The sequence below is a fragment of the Malaclemys terrapin genome, chromosome 8 (genome assembly GCF_027887155.1).
Source record: "Malaclemys terrapin pileata isolate rMalTer1 chromosome 8, rMalTer1.hap1, whole genome shotgun sequence".
Classification (NCBI taxonomy): Eukaryota; Metazoa; Chordata; order Testudines; family Emydidae; genus Malaclemys; species Malaclemys terrapin.
The window spans coordinates 94,173,415-94,191,435 of record NC_071512.1 but is presented as its reverse complement, the minus strand read 5'-3'; the positions used below and the strand labels follow the sequence as shown (position 1 = coordinate 94,191,435).

The window sequence follows — 18,021 nt, the reverse complement described above, 5'->3', positions numbered from 1 at the left end:
ATTTTACTCCTCCCTCATCGGGGTCAGAGCTCTGTGTCAAATGACATCTTGATGCAGCCATGTGGGTGGAGTGTGTATTGTGTTGAAGCTCAGTTGAAATTTTCAACCTATATCTCATGCTTGGGATGTGTTCTTGAGCTATTTTGGTGTAATTTTTCTGAGGAGCATCTCTTAGGCGGAGAAAGCAGCATATTTTCAGTGTGGCTGGTATAATCTTAACCTTCAATTTATGTATACTTCGGTGTAATAAAGGGCTGGCTTTATATTATAGAACAGAATGATCTCCACACCTATGCCAAGTATCAGGGGGTAGCCGTGTTAGTCTGTATCTACGAAAACAACAAGGAGTCTGGTGGCACCTTAAAGACTAACAGATTTATTTGGGCATAAGCTTTCGCGGGTAAAAACCTCACTTCTTCAGATGCACCTATGCTAATGCTCTGGACAATGCCAAAGCATGTTCTTGGGACATTGGGTGCAGGCGAGGAGGGTGATCACATGTTGGATGATCATATGCTAAAATGAGGAAACTCAATTTAGCCAAAGTTGTGCCACAATTTAGATCACTTTAATCCTTCTGTTTGCTCTCTGGTGCTAGAGTGTTGATGGGGAATCCTACAGTCAGACAGAAGTGTGACTCTGTCTTTCCATCAGAATTCAGGGCTAATAGAAGAGGGATAGTCTATTCAGGCAGCGTGAGGGGCCATTTGGAGCAGGTAAGGTTTTGCATGGCTAGGCTTGATGAAGTTTATGCACCTTTGCAACATGTTGTGTTGCAAAACAGAAAAGTAAATATAAGGTCCAAATAGAACACAACCAGGTTCCCTCAGCCAAAGTCCAATGTAAAGTGTTATGAAGTGTGACTCGAGTCAGCCAAGTCTATAACAGTGATATAAAACATGAGTCACTTCAACCAAATTCCAGAGAGGAAGAGACTGATTCCCCCTACCCAGAGAAAGAGAGTTAACCCCTTCCCTGCCAGCCTCTGGATGGGGTCTATACACTGACATTTTCCTCACTTTGTCTACAGTAAAATGTTGTTTGAAGAGCAAACTAACTGGGAAAAGAAAACATAGATACCCTTTATTGAAAGATAACTTCCTAATACACAGAATATGATTCCAGAACAGTTCCCCTTTATGGAAAGTTTACCCCATAGCATTACTAAGTTTAGTGACCTTGGTCTGTCTTTAGTATGAATGTCATTTGTTAGAACCGCCATAGGCCTTTTAAATAAGCAACTGCCATGAACCCTTTAAATCCTTTTAATACTCAACTGCTTTAATAAATGTTCTGTCCTTTGACCATTTTATTGTTTAAGAGGAACGGAGCTTGTCTTTTTACCCTCCATCCTGCATCCTCTCAGCTCAGCTCCTTGAGTACTGCAGGGTGTCCAAGGACCTGGCAGGAAAACTCCATTATTGTTCAATATGGAGGAAGCTAGAGATTACCTATTTAACCCTTTCCATCTTGTGGTTAGTTTTTATGTAACTAGCTTTACCCCATCCCACTCCACATCTTTTCAGGCTATGTGCACCATGCTGAGAAGTGGAAGTATATTTTAGTTTCACATAAGGCAAATTTGGCCAGTAATTCCCTAGATTCTGGGGGGTGATGAACAGGAGCAGAGTCAGTTTATGAACACAAAATTTTCCTCCATCTGTATCTGAAATAAAACTGCTTAGTAAAACTTACCATAGCTGGGAAATTCATTGCCCCTTGGAAAGAAATGGTGCTTTAATTTAGTGCCTGCCTTTTTATGTGCCTGTTTGGAAAATATTACTATTAACTTCTAAGTTCGGCTTTGTTAGGTCTGGGGTGCAGGGGAATTGATCAACAAAGGGGTTTACAGAGCACAAATCTGCTTGGCAAAGGAGTTGCTGAAAACTGTGGAGTAGATGCTGCAGAGAGTACCTTTATGATTGATTTCCATTCACGTCAGACTGACTGCAGTGTGGTCATTTTTCTAACCCATAACTGCTCACACTGCAGCAGTCTGCTATCTGCAGGGTGTCTGAATTATAGCAGTCCATGCCCATGTTACCTTTTACACAAATTACTTACACTGCTTTCTTTTTCCATGCAAATTTGTCAGTTTTACAGCCTCTTGTAGCTGCTGTCAGGAAACTCTAGCAGAAAGCACAATTTAATAAAATGAGTTAGTTTTACTATATTTAATTTTTCTTAAAAAAAACCCCTGCCCTCTCATACAACCAGTGCACAGGAAACATATTTTAGTTAAAGGAAGACAACAAAGGAGTTTGGTGTTCTTGCCATAAATTACTTCCCAAATTATCAGAGGGGTAGCCGTGTTAGTCTGAATCTGTAAAAAGCAACAGAGGGTCCTGTGGCACCTTTGAGACTAACAGAAGTACTGGGAGCATAAGCTTTCATGGGTAAGAACCTCGCTTCTTCAGATGGGTTCTTACCCACGAAAGCTTATGCTCCCAGTACTTCTGTTAGTCTCAAAGGTGCCACAGGACCCTCTGTTCCTTTTCCCAAATTAATCCCTTTTAATGATCATTCCAGATTTTCTTAAGTTTTAATAGCATTGTGTGCTTTCCACCCCATCCTTTTAAAATCTGTTGCTTGCTGTCTATGCCATTCCCAGTCTGTCTCAATGTTGATCGACTTTCTTAAAAGATCTTTGCCCTAGATTGCCAGTTTAACTGTGAGGTGGATGAGGCAGCTGCAAAGCTATATTCTTCATCTGTCAAATCCAGCAGTGCTCGTTCCCTAAGACTTGGGGTGAAATCTGACTCTATTGAAAGCAAAGGCAGAACTCCCAGTGGCTTCATTTGGGCCCATATTTCATCCTTGGTATGCTAGGTTACTGGTGCAAGATACCTGAACCATCCAATCTTGATTTCCTCACTGATGCCCACCAGAGTGAAATATTTCAATTGGGCTCAATTCCTCCCCGGTAGGAGCAAGCACAGGTCTATTGATTTCAGTACAGTTGTTCCAACTGACACAAGAGTAAATTTGGCTCAGTATCATTGTGTGGCACCAGGAAAATCCCTGTGAATCAGAGTTTTCACATAATATATCCTGTGCCAAACAGATATATCTTGGGCAACGGGGTAATTTTCATCAGACGTTTTGAATGGGAAAGACAATCAATCATGGTCCATAAAGCAGAATGTCCTATAAAGGTCAGGGCACTGGAATGGTGACAGTGGGAATGGTATCATATCACATGCAGTTGATTTCATTGAGGAAGACCTTGCCGGCTCAGTTTTATATTCGGTTACAACATTCTCATTTGTTCCATATTGCTCAACACACAGGAGTTCACAGCCCTATCTATGCCTGTAAACTTTTGGAAAAGTTTACAGGCATAGAGACCTCCAGACCAGTGGCACCGCTATGGGCACCCGCATGGCCCCACAATATGCCAACGTTTTTATGGCTGACCTGGAACAACGCTTCCTCAGCTCCCGTCCACTCATGCCCCTTCTCTACCTACGCTATATTGATGACATCTTCATCATCTGGACCCATGGGAAGGAAGCCCTGGAAGAATTCCACCATGCTTTCAACAGCTTCCACCCCACCATCAACCTCAGCCTGGACCAATCTACACGGGAGGTCCACTTCCTGGACACCACCGTACAAATAAGCGATGGCCACATTGACACCACCCTATACCGAAAACCCACCGACCGCTACGCCTACCTTCATGCCTCCAGCTTCCACCCCGGTCACACCACACGATCCATCGTCTATAGCCAAGCACTGAGGTACAATCGCATCTGCTCCAACCCCTCAGACAGAGACCAACACCTACAAGATCTTCACCAAGCATTCTCAAAACTACGATACCCACACAAGGAAATAAAGAAACAAATCAACAGAGCCAGACGCGTACCCAGAAGCCTCCTGCTACAAGACAGGCCCAGAAGAGAAACCAACAGAACTTCACTGGCCATCACCTACAGTCCTCAGCTTAAACCTCTCCAACGCATCATCAGTGATCTACAACCCATCCTGGACAATGATCCCTCACTTTCACAGACCTTGGGAGGCAGGCCAGTCCTCGCCCACAGACAACCTGCCAACCTTAAGCATATTCTCACCAGCAACCACGCACCGCACCATAACAACTCTAACTCAGGAACCAACCCATGCAACAAACCTCGATGCCAACTCTGCCCACATATCTACACCAGCAACACCATCACTGGACCTAACCAGATCAGCTACAACATCACCGGCTCATTCACCTGCACGTCCACCAATGTTATATATGCCATCATATGCCAGCAATGCCCCTCTGCTATGTACATTGGCCAAACTGGACAGTCACTACGCAAGAGGATAAATGGACACAAGTCAGATATCAGGAATGGCAATATACAAAAACCTGTAGGAGAACACTTCAACCTCCCTGGCCACACAATAGCAGATGTAAAGGTTGCCATCTTACAGCAAAAAAACTTCAGGACCAGACTCCAAAGAGAAACTGCTGAGCTCCAGTTCATTTGCAAATTTGACACCATCAGATCAGGATTAAACAAAGACTGTGAATGGCTATCCAACTACAGAAACAGTTTCTCCTCCCTTGGTGTTCACACCTCAACTGCTAGCAGAGCACCTCACCCTCCCTGATTGAACTCACCTCGTTATCTCCACACTGATATATACCTGCCTCTGGAGATTTCCATTACTTGCATCTGAAGAAGTGAGGTTCTTACCCACGAAAGCTTATGCTCCCAGTACTTCTGTTAGTCTCAAAGGTGCCACAGGACCCTCTGTTGCTTTTGGAAAAGGAACTCTCGTAATACCTTAGTGTAAAACCAGTACGCTAGGCAAATTATTAGAGTCAGGTGAGTCATAGCAGTGGTAGTCCTTACAGAAAACCATGCATGCTGGTGGGAATAAAGAACAATAGAAAACAGTTGTTGGATAATAATATAATGAGGCAAATTGTCTCTGGCTCCCGCACAGGTGCACAGAGGCAGAGAGGAACACAAGGAGTCTCAGCCCCTGGCATACTTCCCGCAGGGGCTTTTGACAGTTATAGCTCCTATGCTCCAGGGGTATAGAGACTGTAGCCTCTATGTACATCTGGGTGCACACAGCATTCCCAAAAGGTCTTGGGAAGAGGTGGCACCAGTGCCCCTTCCCTGTCTACCGGAGCTCACAGACTGGGCCAGGTATACACGGGATGGTGCAACACGTCCACAACTCAGGCTGTGCCTATTAAGGAAGGAAGTTTCAAGAGATGTTATTAAGAAGATTACAATGTGGCAGCAGTTTCTTAAAGGAATCCAAGATTCTTGGTGCAAATGATTAGAATTGACGGTACAGAAAAGACTGACCTGAAAAGAAAATAAGAACATCTTTATTATATCATATCATTATTATTATTTATTTGTATTATCGTAGTACTTAGGAGCCCTAGGCAGGGACCTGGACTTCATTGTGCTAGGCATTGTACAAAGAGACCAAAAAAGACACTCCCTGCCCCAGAGGGAATCGTATAGTGGTAAAATGTTCCTGATTACAGTGTCAATTCACATAATCGAGTCCTTATTTACATGACTTACTGATTTGAATTTCTTTTGTTTCCCTAGCACCAATAGCTGCAGGAACAGGCCCAAATTTCTCCCTCTCAGATTTGGAAAGTTCTTCATACTATAGCATGAGCCCAGGAGCAATGAGGAGGTCTTTACCTAGCACATCCTCTACCAGGTAATTTGATATGTGTATGCTATTGGGTTACTTGTGAAACCCAGATTACGATTAATGCTCATATGGAAGTTATTGTTTAGTATTTACATTGCTTGATGTGTTCTGGTGGGGATGGGATGGTGTGTCTTTTCAGAATCACAAATTTGAGTGTCTATCTCAATCTATATTAAAGCTGTATACTTAAAGTCCAGCTTTGAAAAAAGCTGCAGAGACACACACAGGTCCTGATTCTTTTCTCACGTACATTGTTTAGAATCAGGGGTAATTCCATTGAAATCAGTGGAGTTACACTGGTATAAGGAGAATCAGGATCATAATGAAACATAATGTCCTCCTATGATAATGTCACTGAGTATTTTTCATGGAGCTATTTCTTGTAGGTATCATAGCTTGCATAGCATTGAAGGAAAAGAGACTGGACACCAGACTTCATATAAAATTTACATGTATTGTGTATACATAAAAATGTTAACTGTGAAACTAACATAGTGTTGAAGATTTGGCTTTTAATCCATTCGTATTTTGGTGTGGCTTTAAGAATTTTGTGATTTAATGAAGCAACTGAATTTTAGATGGAGGGTACTATCAAGTCCGATTGCATATCTTAGATGCAGACAAGGATATTTTTACTGTCTTTTTACTTTAACCATCCATGAGATTGAATTTATAAACAAGCCTAGTCACCATTGCCATCTCGAACACTATTAAGGAACCAGATTGATTTTTGTTTGTCCGCCAGCCAAAATGATCAGTTATTTCGAAGACATGACAAGAAATTCTAACTTCAGCCTGGAGTTCTTTTAGGTTCTGATCTCAGTCTGCAGCGCCACCAGCTTTGCAAAAAGCAAGCACACCATAAAAAAAAAAAAAACATATCTTTTCACTGTAGCTGTTTTTATTTTCTACAAAAGTATGTAGAGTCTCCTAGCAATAACTTTTAGCTTATAGTTCACAGTGATTGAAAGAACATTCTGTACACATGAGCTCAGTCAGCATTCTGAAGCTTAGCAAATACAGTTCTCATTACATGTGGCAGTAATCAATTTAAAAGTTTGTGCTGTTAGTTTTTTCACATGTGTTTGGCATACTGTATGTGCAGTACTCATCATTAGAATTACTCCCAGCAAGAGTTTTGTTGTGACTCCAGGAGTGAAAAAGGCAGGTTATTAGTGTTACTTAAAAGCTCAGTTGTCACTCTTCTATTCTTCTGCAAATAGCTAGCACTGATAAGGAGCTAATTATAAACATCACCAGTAGTTAATAACTTGGTAATATGTTTGTTTTTCTCTCATTAGGTTGTTCCCAGTTAGAAAAAAAATATTCCTTAAACACACAGACTCAGCGGCACTATCAGGCAGTAATTGTATTGTACACATAGAATTTCCCCTACCGACATATACTGATTCTTTAAAATAAGTTATGGCAGAACCTGCATTCCATACATACCATAAAACATTGTCTCCCTTCAGCTTTGCATAGAGAACTCCCAAATCCTGCAGCCCTTACTCAGGCAGAAATTAAAGTGAGTCTTGCCTGAGTAAAGGCTGGAAGATTTAGCTCAATGGGAATTATGCCAATGGAATGTTTTATATCCATCCAGTACATCCCTGATACACAAAGGAGTCTATTCTTGTTTACTCTATGGAACATTTAGGTAGGTAGGGCTTTTCTTGAATCCCTTACACACTGCTGGTGGAATTGACCCCACAGAATAACGAGTTGGCAGTAGACATAAGATCTGGAAAAATGTGTTAGGACAAATTGACAATAATATCCTAGAGCATTCTGTACATCTCATTATTCCAAACTTAGCCAAGATTGTAGGCCCTTGGCACTGAAATTCATTCCCCCACCGCTCTGCCACCCTTTGAGTCAGTTGACCTTCAGAGCACAGTGTAAGGTTCTCCCTTCTCTCAGCCTTTTGCCCGGGTTGGATTTTGGAGGAGGTATTGTATATGGTGAGTGTTGTGTGGGAGTCTTTCAGTGTTGACATTAGTCAGCAAGCTTTTTGTTCTTTTTTTTTAAATGGGTGGCGGCATCCAGAGACTATGTCCTACATCAGGCATTGAACAAATTAGGTACAGGGTAAAATTTTTATACTTGTTTAAAATAACCTGTGACAATGTAAAACTGAAATAGCTTTTCCATCTTTTGCCATCACTCGTGTGTTTATTACTGTAGGGTTGCCATAAAGCTGGGACTGCTGCCATTGAAAATTTTTCTTTAGGAAAAGAAAGCATTGAAAATATTAAAAAAAAAATGCATACAAAGGGGGTATATGGAATTCACAATAAGATAAGGAGAAGACAAGGTAGTTTAAATGAGGGTCTACCTGTCAATACCATATCTGTTCAATATTAACTATTTGATAGCTGGTGACACAGTAAGTTAATGGTACAAAACCCATTGAAGTCAATGAGAGTCTTTCTGTTGACTTCAGCATGCTTTACATAAGGTCCTAGCCTTACACCTGTGAAAATCTAGATTTTAAAATAGCTTTGGTTCCAGTTTGGAATGAGTTTGGTGATCTCAGCTTAGTCTTTATTGGAGGTTGTTCTGTGTCACAAAATCAGCATGGAGCTTGGCACAGTTCAGAAAAGCATAAGGCAGCCTCAAGTCTGAAAAAAGTAGATCAGGACTGAGGAACATTGATTCAGCTTTGTGGGGAAGAGTGAAGACAACGGGAATCTCTCCCGAGTCAATGCCGTCAATGTCACTAAACTTAACCCAGTTGGTCTCTTCCCATGCTACCGAGAAATATACCAAGAGAGAAATATCTTTGTATCCTTTCAGCATATACAGTATTGTATGTTTTGCTGTTTCAGCTCTACAAAACGCCTCAAATCTGTGGAGGATGAAATGGACAGTCCTGGTGAAGAGCCATTTTATACAAGCCAAGGACGCTCTCCAGGAAGTGGCAGTCAGTCAAGTGGATGGCATGAAGTAGAGCCAGGTAAGACATGGCTTTCAGGAGTCATAGGACATTTTCTCCAGTTTTTCAATTTCGTTATCATAAGAGAATATTGTATAGAAAGGCTATAAATAAAACCCCTATGATTTGTGCTGAAATGGTCAGTCTAATGAAAATATTGCAATAGTTTGATTGCTCCTGCAGCTGCAAATGTTTTCGTAGTGTGTCACTTTTGTATTTGGGCCAAGCATCTGAAGTATTTGAATAAGGCAGCAAAAGATATGCTCTCCTTCTCTGTCAAATTGTCCATATCCAATCATGGAATATTACTGATAACAGCTTGGCAAAACACAGCACCTGTCCCAGCTGTGGAGCACATTTCATTCTGTTGTAAAATGCCATTATATATTTGTTTACTCTGCAATGGGTTTTTAAGAGACTCCGTATGAATTGCTGTTGTATTCATCCATAATGGTGTGAAGTTTGATAGGAGACTCTATGCTGAAATACACCTCTACCCTGATATAACGCTGTCCTTGGGAGCCAAAAAACCTTAGTGCGTTATTGGTGAAACCGCGTTATATCAAACTTGCTTTGATCCGCCGGAGCGTGCAGCCCCGCCCCCCTGGAGCGCTACATTACCGTGTTATATCCAAATTTGTGTTATATTGGATTGCGTTATATCGGGGTAGAGGTGTACATATCATTGGATGTTGGAGTTAAGAACTTTAAGGGGGAAGCCATGCCTTTTCCTGATGAATTTTCCTTGGCTTGTGTTATTTACTTAATGTCTCTTGATCACCTAGCTTGGTATCATCTGGGTACTCAATAGTAATGAAAACATTTTCCTGGCATGATGGCAGTTAGTAGGCAAAATAATGCCACAGATCTCTGTTCTAGATAGGGATTTTATTGCTAATTATTATTAATACTAATTTATTGAATATCAACAAAGTGTTTTTCGTCTTTCACCTTTTAACATTTTACCAGGTCATCAATATATGGTCCTAAGGGATTAGTCCTTTGTGTTTTATATATTTTAATATAATTTTACTTAGATTTAAAATAATAAAGATGTCTAACCAATGGTCTAGGCACCCTAATATAATTAATGATACAGCTGTACAATTATATTATACCTCAGCACCATTAAAATCAGTTCTGCAGGCACTTGGCTGGCCAGCCAGCCACCTACTACCTTCATCATCTCTGAAGCATATCCACAACCTTCTCCAAAAGCACATCAAATAGATGTCTTTTGCAGCATGCCTGGAAAGCCACCAAATTCAGCTATTTCAGACCGGGGAGGGAGCAAGTTTCAGAGTCTCAGAGCTGACAGAACATCCTGCCAACAGCCCCCCTCTCTTTTATAATGAGCTGGATCCAGTCTAAGTGCTCCTGCTGACCACAGCTGTGGCAGTATAGCATGGAGAGAAAGGCAGTCCCTCAGGTAGGCCAGCTCCAAGCCATGTAGGGTTTTATACGTCGTAACCAACACCTTAAAATCCACCCAGAGACACAAGGGCAGCCAGCACAGATCCTGGATCACTCTGGTCATGTGCCCCCAGTGAAATGTCCTGTTCAGTAAGCAAGCCACTGCATTCTGCACCAGCTTCAGTCTCCACATAGTTTTAAGGGGTAACCCCATGTAGAGTGCATTGGTGTAGTCTGATCTTGAGGTGACAGAAAGCACAGAAACAGTGGCAAGGTCTGTGTCTGAAAGGACTGCAACCTCCTAGCTAGACGCAAACCGGGTCACTGCTGTTATATGATCGTCAAACAGCAGCATGGGCTGTAGACTCACTCCTAAATTGTGAATACTGTACTATCAACTAATGGCAGACATACTCCTTCAATGGAAGGGGTTGATATTATCTCCTCCCTGTTCTCCAGCAACATCCCCCAACCCACCTTCATCACCTCAGTATGATCTGGTCTGAGCTCCAGCCAGCTTGCCTTCAAACAGTGGTTGAGGTGCTGAACAGCATAGTTCCAAATGAGAGAAGATAGTGACATACAGTTGGGAGTTACCAGCATGCTGAAAACACTGACCCCATGCCCCCTTACAAATGTTCCTAATGGCCTTTTATGCCTGTTGAACAAGAGAGATGACAGAATGCCACCCTGCAGCACCCCACAGAGCTCCACAGGAAGAGGAGCAATTGTCCACAGCTACCTGCTGAGAGAAGAGAACAAAACACTGAAAAGTGGCCTGGTCCATTCCCAACAGATTCTCAGGCAAGTCAGTAGCATTTCGTGATCAAGCATATTAAAGGCAGCTAATAGATCTAATAATACCAACATGGAATCCTGGTTTTCATCCGTCGCCAGGAGGCGACCACTGACCAATGCACCAGGGCAATCTTTGTGTCATAGCCAGGTCAATACCCAGACTGACAAGAGTCAAGGAGATCACAGGCATCTAGACACGGTGATAATTGTCTTGTCACAACCTTCCCACAATCCTACCGAGAAAGGGAAGATGTGATACTTGTTGATAATTAGCAAGATTGTCAGCACCCCGTGATGACTTCTTGAGCAAAGGCTGCACTCCTGTTTCCTCCAAAACAATAGACAGCCCGCTCCCTTTAAAAGAGGTGCTGACAGTGTCCACAAATAAGGAGACCAGCACTTCCCCACTGGCCTTCCCCAGCAAAGAAGGATGTGAATCCAAAGGACAGGTTGCAGGACAAAGGTCTCCCAACACTTCCAGTACCTCGGGGAGTATCACTGGCTGAAACTCCAGCAGAGAAGAGAAGGCCTTTGTTCCCTCAAGACCAGGCTCAATCACCACAGAAGCAAACAGGCCATCCCTAATCTGATCAGTCTAGTCTGCAGAATAGCAAACAATTTCTTCACAACAGGAGGGACTCAGACCAGCTATCGAGCTGAAACTATCCAGATGTACCAGACTCTCTGTCACCAAGATCAAATCGGCTGTCTGAGATGTTGCGGATGCTGTGGAGGAGAAAAATAATTGTCCCTTTGCCTCCTGCGCAGCAATAGCATAGGAGTTATTTACGCTACAGCTGGTCAGCCTCAGCACAAGATTTCCACCACTGGTTCTCTAGCCATCTCCCTCTCGCTTCATTTGTTTCAGACCATCTATAAACCAGGCTTACCTCTGAGAACGAAGCCAGCAAAGAGAGCACTTCGGGGCCACCTCTTCAATAGTGGAGGACAAAAACCTATGATCATGTCCTACAAATGCATCAAAAGAGTGGTCTGCCAGCAGAACAAGAGTCACCATGAGACCTCTGTATAACAGAAAGCAACAGTTTACATCATATTTTGTTTTAATGTATAATATATAGTAAGTCACATGTGGCTCTGAAATCAACATTTGGTCCTTCATGTTTGACATGGATGCTTTCGTCTCAACCACTACAGAATGCTTTATGAGTCTCCAACAGGGCAACTGCCTAGAAAATATATTGGCCCACTGAAAAATATAGAAATGGGATCAACATCCCTTATTACTTTGTATATTACCAGAGTATTGCTCCTGAAAGAATAGTAACCTTGCCCCGTTTCATTGTTGCCTTGCCCTGTTTCAGTTACATCCTTTCTGCTCTCTATATTGTCCAAATAAGACCCTTACTGTTTATTTAATCCCACAAATGACATTAAAAAATTCTACATTTTTAACATATAATAATCACTTTGGGTTTTAATGTTTAATTCATCTGATTGACATCTGCAAAGGGAGCTTAAACACTGAAACCATCTTAATAGTTGGTTAACCATCAAAGCCCAGAGCAATTATACTGTATACAATGGTAAATATGTTTACAACAGAACCCATTGCTACTGTGAATATTTCTGATACTATTAACTCAGGCTGGTCACTTTTGAGAGTTTAGCATGTGTTGTCAGTAGCATAGGAGTGATTTGTTGAGCAAGATTTTCTTACATCCCATCAAAACATGTCCCATTGGATGATCTGTCCATGATCAACATGGGAACATGTTGATTACTTCCCTTGAGGAAAGGGGAAGGTTGAATAGCTGTGTGGGACTATCTTCCTGAATGTGCCTTTGGGGAAAAGATAGGTGTTGAAGACAGCAGCCACCACCGGCCTCACCCAGTTCCCCAGAGGACCCACATAAAAGGTAATACAGCCCCAGACTGAACAAGGCGACCCATCTAGGCACAGCTTCTTATCCTGTATCTAGGAGTAGAAGGAGCCTGCATGTATGTGCAGATTCTGGGGGAATCTGCATGTGTTTGGGCATTTGATTAGTTTTGAGGAGAAGGGAGCAGCATGTGCATGAGAGAGATTTGGGGGATGCAAAGCATGAAAGAGAGAGAGAGAGAGAGACACACAGTGTATGTGTGTGTGATCTGGTGCATGGAGAGAAAGAGTTTTTGGCGGGGGAGGCAGAAGATGAAGAATGAGAGATTTCACAGAAATTTGGAATGGGGGTCATGAGAGAGGAAAGAAATGATAGCAAGAGGATTGAAACTTGGAAGAAGGAAGAGAACACAATGTGGAAAAAGAAAGATGGAGGGGGAAAGGAGAGAACAATTATTACATCATATAGAAAACATGATAGTGAAAAAAGACAGAGGCAAAAATAATGAGATATGTATGAGAAGAAAGGAAAAATAGTGTAGTGACCAGAGAAAGAAAAGAACAAATACAAGGGTGAGAAAGTAAATGGTTAAAAGTTTTTACTTGGAAAGGGAAGATTCAAAAGAATGCAATAAATAACTAAATTAACAATATTTCTGAAAGCAGTGCATGCTGGGGACAGAAGTTTGCCTAGGGCTAGCCATGGCTGGCTATCCTGCCTCTCTCCCCATTTGCTCTTTTTATATTGGTGCTGTTTGTGGTCCCTTCTGACTTGTTTTTCTGTGGTTGGACCTGTGAGTAGGTCCATTGAGGGTCGGCTGTGGACTCAAGGGGTGCCTGAAAAATGGCTGGAGATCAGAACAGCCTTGCTCCCACCTTGTAGAAAGCAGCACAAAGCTACTCTGAGACTGCTACTCCAGACTATGAGGATAGATAGTACCCCCTTCTTTCCAAAGGCTTTGGATGACTTCATCTATGCTCTGTGCAACCCACCAGCCACATGTATTGCCCATCCACAATCCCTCCCCTGCACTCCTGCTTTAAAGGGCTGCGCTGGGTCTCAGCTCCTTGACAAGTAAGTTGTGTGCAGAGCTCTGGACACAGGGTCTGCACCCGCTGCGCCTTGGCAGCACGGCATTTCCACTGCATTCTGGTCTGTGTGAACCCAAGGAAAGGTCCAGAGCACAGAGCACTCTGTGTATTGCATCTGGGGTACTTTTCACAAACAAGTGTATGGTGCTTTATTTATGCTTCAGACACGACAGCCAAAGCAAAAACCAACATTAATTCCATGTTCCTTGTAGTGTACGCGTCGAGTCTCACATCCATTTGCCTGCACTTGAATGCTTCTGGGGAGCTCTGAGGCCTAAAAAGACTGGAGTCTGCCAGAAAAGATGAATTTCCTTTCACAACAGGAAGGCTTGGGAAGTAAAACAAAGCAGACATGTAGTAAATTACTTCTGGTTTTCAAATACCTTTTGCAGTATTCTCCTTACCGTTACTTTATCTCAGCACTTTCAGTACATAACTCTTGTTAACTGAGAAGAAAGGCAAGAGAGAAGATAAAGATGATGTTAGGTAAGAAAACCAGGGAATAGCAAACTGGCTTTGGACTTGGGTACAGGCGTTGGCTTTTGTTCAGTTCTGTTTCAGCTGTATTTTGTAAACTGGTTTAAAGGCATAATTCCTAGTAAATGTTTACAGCTTCTGTTTTTGGTTCCATCCTGATCAAAATGCACCCTGTAAGCAGGAGCGCCGCCAGCTTTTTCATAGATTCATAGATTCTAGGACTGGAAGGGACCTCGAGAGGTCATCGAGTCCAGTCCCCTGCCCGCATGGCAGGACCAAATACTGTCTAGACCATCCCTGATAGACATTTATCTAACCTACTCTTAAATATCTCCAGAGATGGAGATTCCACAACCTCCCTAGGCAATTTATTCCAGTTAGGAACTTTTTCCTAATGTCCAACCTAGACCTCCCTTGCTGCAGTTTAAGCCCATTGCTTCTTGTTCTATCCTTAGAGACTAAGGTGAACAAGTTTTCTCCCTCCTCCTTATGACACCCTTTTAGATACCTGAAAACTACTATCATGTCCCCTCTCAGTCTTCTCTTTTCCAAACTAAACAAACCCAGTTCTTTCAGCCTTCCTTCATAGGTCATGTTCTCAGGACCTTTAATCATTCTTGTTGCTCTTCTCTGGGCCCTCTCCAATTTCTCCACATCTTTCTTGAAATGCGGTGCCCAGAACTGGACACAGTACTCCAGCTGAGGCCTAACCAGTGCAGAGTAGAGCGGAAGAATGACTTCTCGTGTCTTGCTCACAACACACCTGTTAATACATCCCAGAATCACGTTTGCTTTTTTTGCAACAGCATCACACTGTTGACTCATATTTAGCTTGTGGTCCCTATAACCCCTAGATCCCTTTCTGCTGTACTCCTTCCTAGACAGTCTCTTCCCATTCTGTATGTGTGAAACTGATTTTTCCTTCCTAAGTGGAGCACTTTGCATTTGTCTTTGTTAAACTTCATCCTGTTTACCTCAGACCATTTCTCCAATTTGTCCAGATCATTTTGAATTATGACCCTGTCCTCCAAAGCAGTTGCAATCCCTCCCAGTTTGGTATCATCTGCAAACTTAATAAGCGTACTTTCTATGCCAATATCTAAGTCGTTAATGAAGATATTGAACAGAGCTGGTCCCAAAACAGACCCCTGCGGAACACCACTCGTTATGCCTTTCCAGCAGGATTGGGAACCATTAATAACAACTCTCTGAGTATGGTTATCCAGCCAGTTATGCACCCACCTTATAGTAGCCCCATCTAAATTGTATTTGCCTGGTTTATTGATAAGAATATCATGCAAGACCGTGTCAAATGCCTTACTAAAGTCTATGTATACCACATCCACAGCTTCTCCCTTATCCACAAGACTCTTTATCCTATCAAAAAAGCTATCAGATTGTTTTGACACAATTTGTTCTTTACAAATCCATGCTGGCTATTCCCTATCACCTTACCACCTTCCAAGTGTTTGCAGATGATTTCCTTAATTACTTGCTCCATTATCTTCCCTGGCACAGAAGTTAAACTAACTGGTCTGTAGTTTCCTGGGTTGTTTTTATTTCCCTTTTTATAGATGGGCACTATATTTGCCCTTTTCCAGTCTTCTGGAATCTCTCCCGTCTCCCATGATTTTCCAAAGATAATAGCTAGAGGCTCAGATACCTCCTCTATTAGCTCCTTGAGTATTCTAGGATGCATTTCATCAGGCCCTGGTGACTTGCAGGAATCTAACTTTTCTAAGTGATTTTTAACTTGTTCTTTTTTTATTTTATCTGCTAAACCTACCCCCTTTCCATTAGCATTCACTATGTTATGCATTCCTTCAGACTTCTTGGTGAAGACCGAAACAAAGAAATCATTAAGCATCTCTGCCATTTCCAAGTTTCCTGTTACTGTTTCTCCCTCTTCACTAAGCAGTGGGCCTACCCTGTCTTTGGTCTTCCTCTTGCTTCTAATGTATTGATAAAAAGTCTTCTTGTTTCCCTTTATTTCCGTAGCTAGTTTGAGCTCATTTTGTGCCTTTGCTTTTCTAATCTTGCCCCTGCATTCCTGTGTTGTTTGTCTATATTCATCCTTTGTAATCCATCCTAGTTTCCATTTTTTATATGACTCCTTTTTATTTGTTAGATCATGCAAGATCTCGTGGTTAAGCCAAGGCGGTCTTTTGCCACATTTTCTATCTTTCCTACCCAGCGGAATATCTTGCTTTTGGGCCCTTAATAGTGTCCCTTTGAAAAACTGCCAACTCTCCTCAGTTGTTTTTCCCCTCAGTCTTGATTCCCATGGGACCTTGCCTATCAGCTCGCTGAGCTTACCAAAATCTGCCTTCCTGAAATCCATTGTCTCTATTTTGCTGTTCTCCCTTCTACCCTTCCTTAGAATTGCAAACTCTATGATTTCATGATCACTTTCACCCAAGCTGCCTTCCACTTTCAAATTCTCAACGAGTTCCTCCCTATTTGTTAAAATCAAGTCTAGAACAGCTTCCCCCCAGTAGCTTTTTCAACCTTCTAAAATAAAAAGTTGTCTGCAATGCGGTCCAAGAATTTGTTGGATAGTCTGTGCCCCGCTGTGTTATTTTCCCAACATATATTTGGATAGTTGAAGTCCCCCATCACCACCAAATCTTGGGCTTTGAATGATTTTGTTAGTTGTAAAAAAAGCCTCATCCACCTCTTCCACCTGGTTAGGTGGCCTGTAGTAGATTCCTAGCATGACATCACCCTTGTTTTTTACCCCTTTTAGCCTAACCCAGAGACTCTCAACACTTCCGTCTCCTATGTCCATCTCCACCTCAGTCCAAGTGTGAACATTTTTAATATATAAGGCAACACCTCCTCCCTTTTTCCCCTGTCTATCCTTCCTGAGCAAGCTGTACCCCTCCACACAAACATTCCAATTATGTGTATTATCCCACCAAGTTTCAGTGATGCCAACAATGTCATAGTTGTGTTTATTTATTAGCACTTTATTAGCAGTTCTTCCTGCTTATTACCCATACTTCTCGCATTTGTGTATAGGCATCTAAGATACTGATTTGATCTTGCCTCCCAGTTTTGTCCTGACCCTCCTTTCTCTCTGCCAATATAGCCCACACTCCCTCTTGTTTCCGACCCATCTCCCAAATCTCCATGTTCCCCACTTACCTGTGGGCTTTGCTCACCTGTCCCTAGGCAGCGGAAGGTCCCGCTCTGAAATGCCACTCCCCACAGAGGCGGCGGAAGGTCCCGCCACCAGAATACCACCACGGTCACCACCCCACAAATTGTAGCGCCCTAGGCGACCACCTAGGTCGCCTAATGGGTTGCGCCGGCCCTGCTTGTAAGGCTGAAACACATACAACTGTATTCCACTTGTACATTTTTCTAGTGCGTTCTCTAATGCAATACAGATGTGACATCCACTGTACCTTATCAGGCATTTTTGTGGTGTTCTTTACTGTATATTAGCAATTTCAGTTTCGGATTTCTCAGTCAAGTTTCTTGTATTTATAGACTGGGGGTGGGAATGCTGATTAAAGTGTAATCCTCACAGTATTCTAATAATCAACCTTGCCAGCACTGGGAAGAGCAATCTTCCTGTGTCAATCTGGTACTTGTTTTCCCCACAAGGGCATTGACTCCAAGGGAGTCAGGATGTTTGCACTGCCCAAAATCTTTTGGGGTTCTGATGGGGAGAATGCAGGTTTAAGTTCCACAGGGGATGCACTGGATCAACATGAAATCTCTCTTCAAACAGCACATGCTGGCCCTGCATTCTACTTCCCTC

The 18,021-nt window shown here is 42.4% G+C and overlaps 1 protein-coding gene across 4 annotated transcripts in view; it reads left to right on the top strand.

The window, feature by feature from the left end:
• NFIA (nuclear factor I A) overlaps positions 1-18,021 on the top strand; it is a 311,476-nt gene that overhangs the window by 211,813 nt on the left and 81,642 nt on the right. For all 4 annotated transcript variants that reach the window (XM_054036629.1, XM_054036631.1, XM_054036630.1 and 1 more), the window contains exons 5-6: positions 5,580-5,697; positions 8,523-8,650. In XM_054036629.1, the coding sequence (XP_053892604.1) occupies positions 5,580-5,697; positions 8,523-8,650 (246 nt within the window). The remainder of the gene's footprint in view (positions 1-5,579; positions 5,698-8,522; positions 8,651-18,021) is intronic.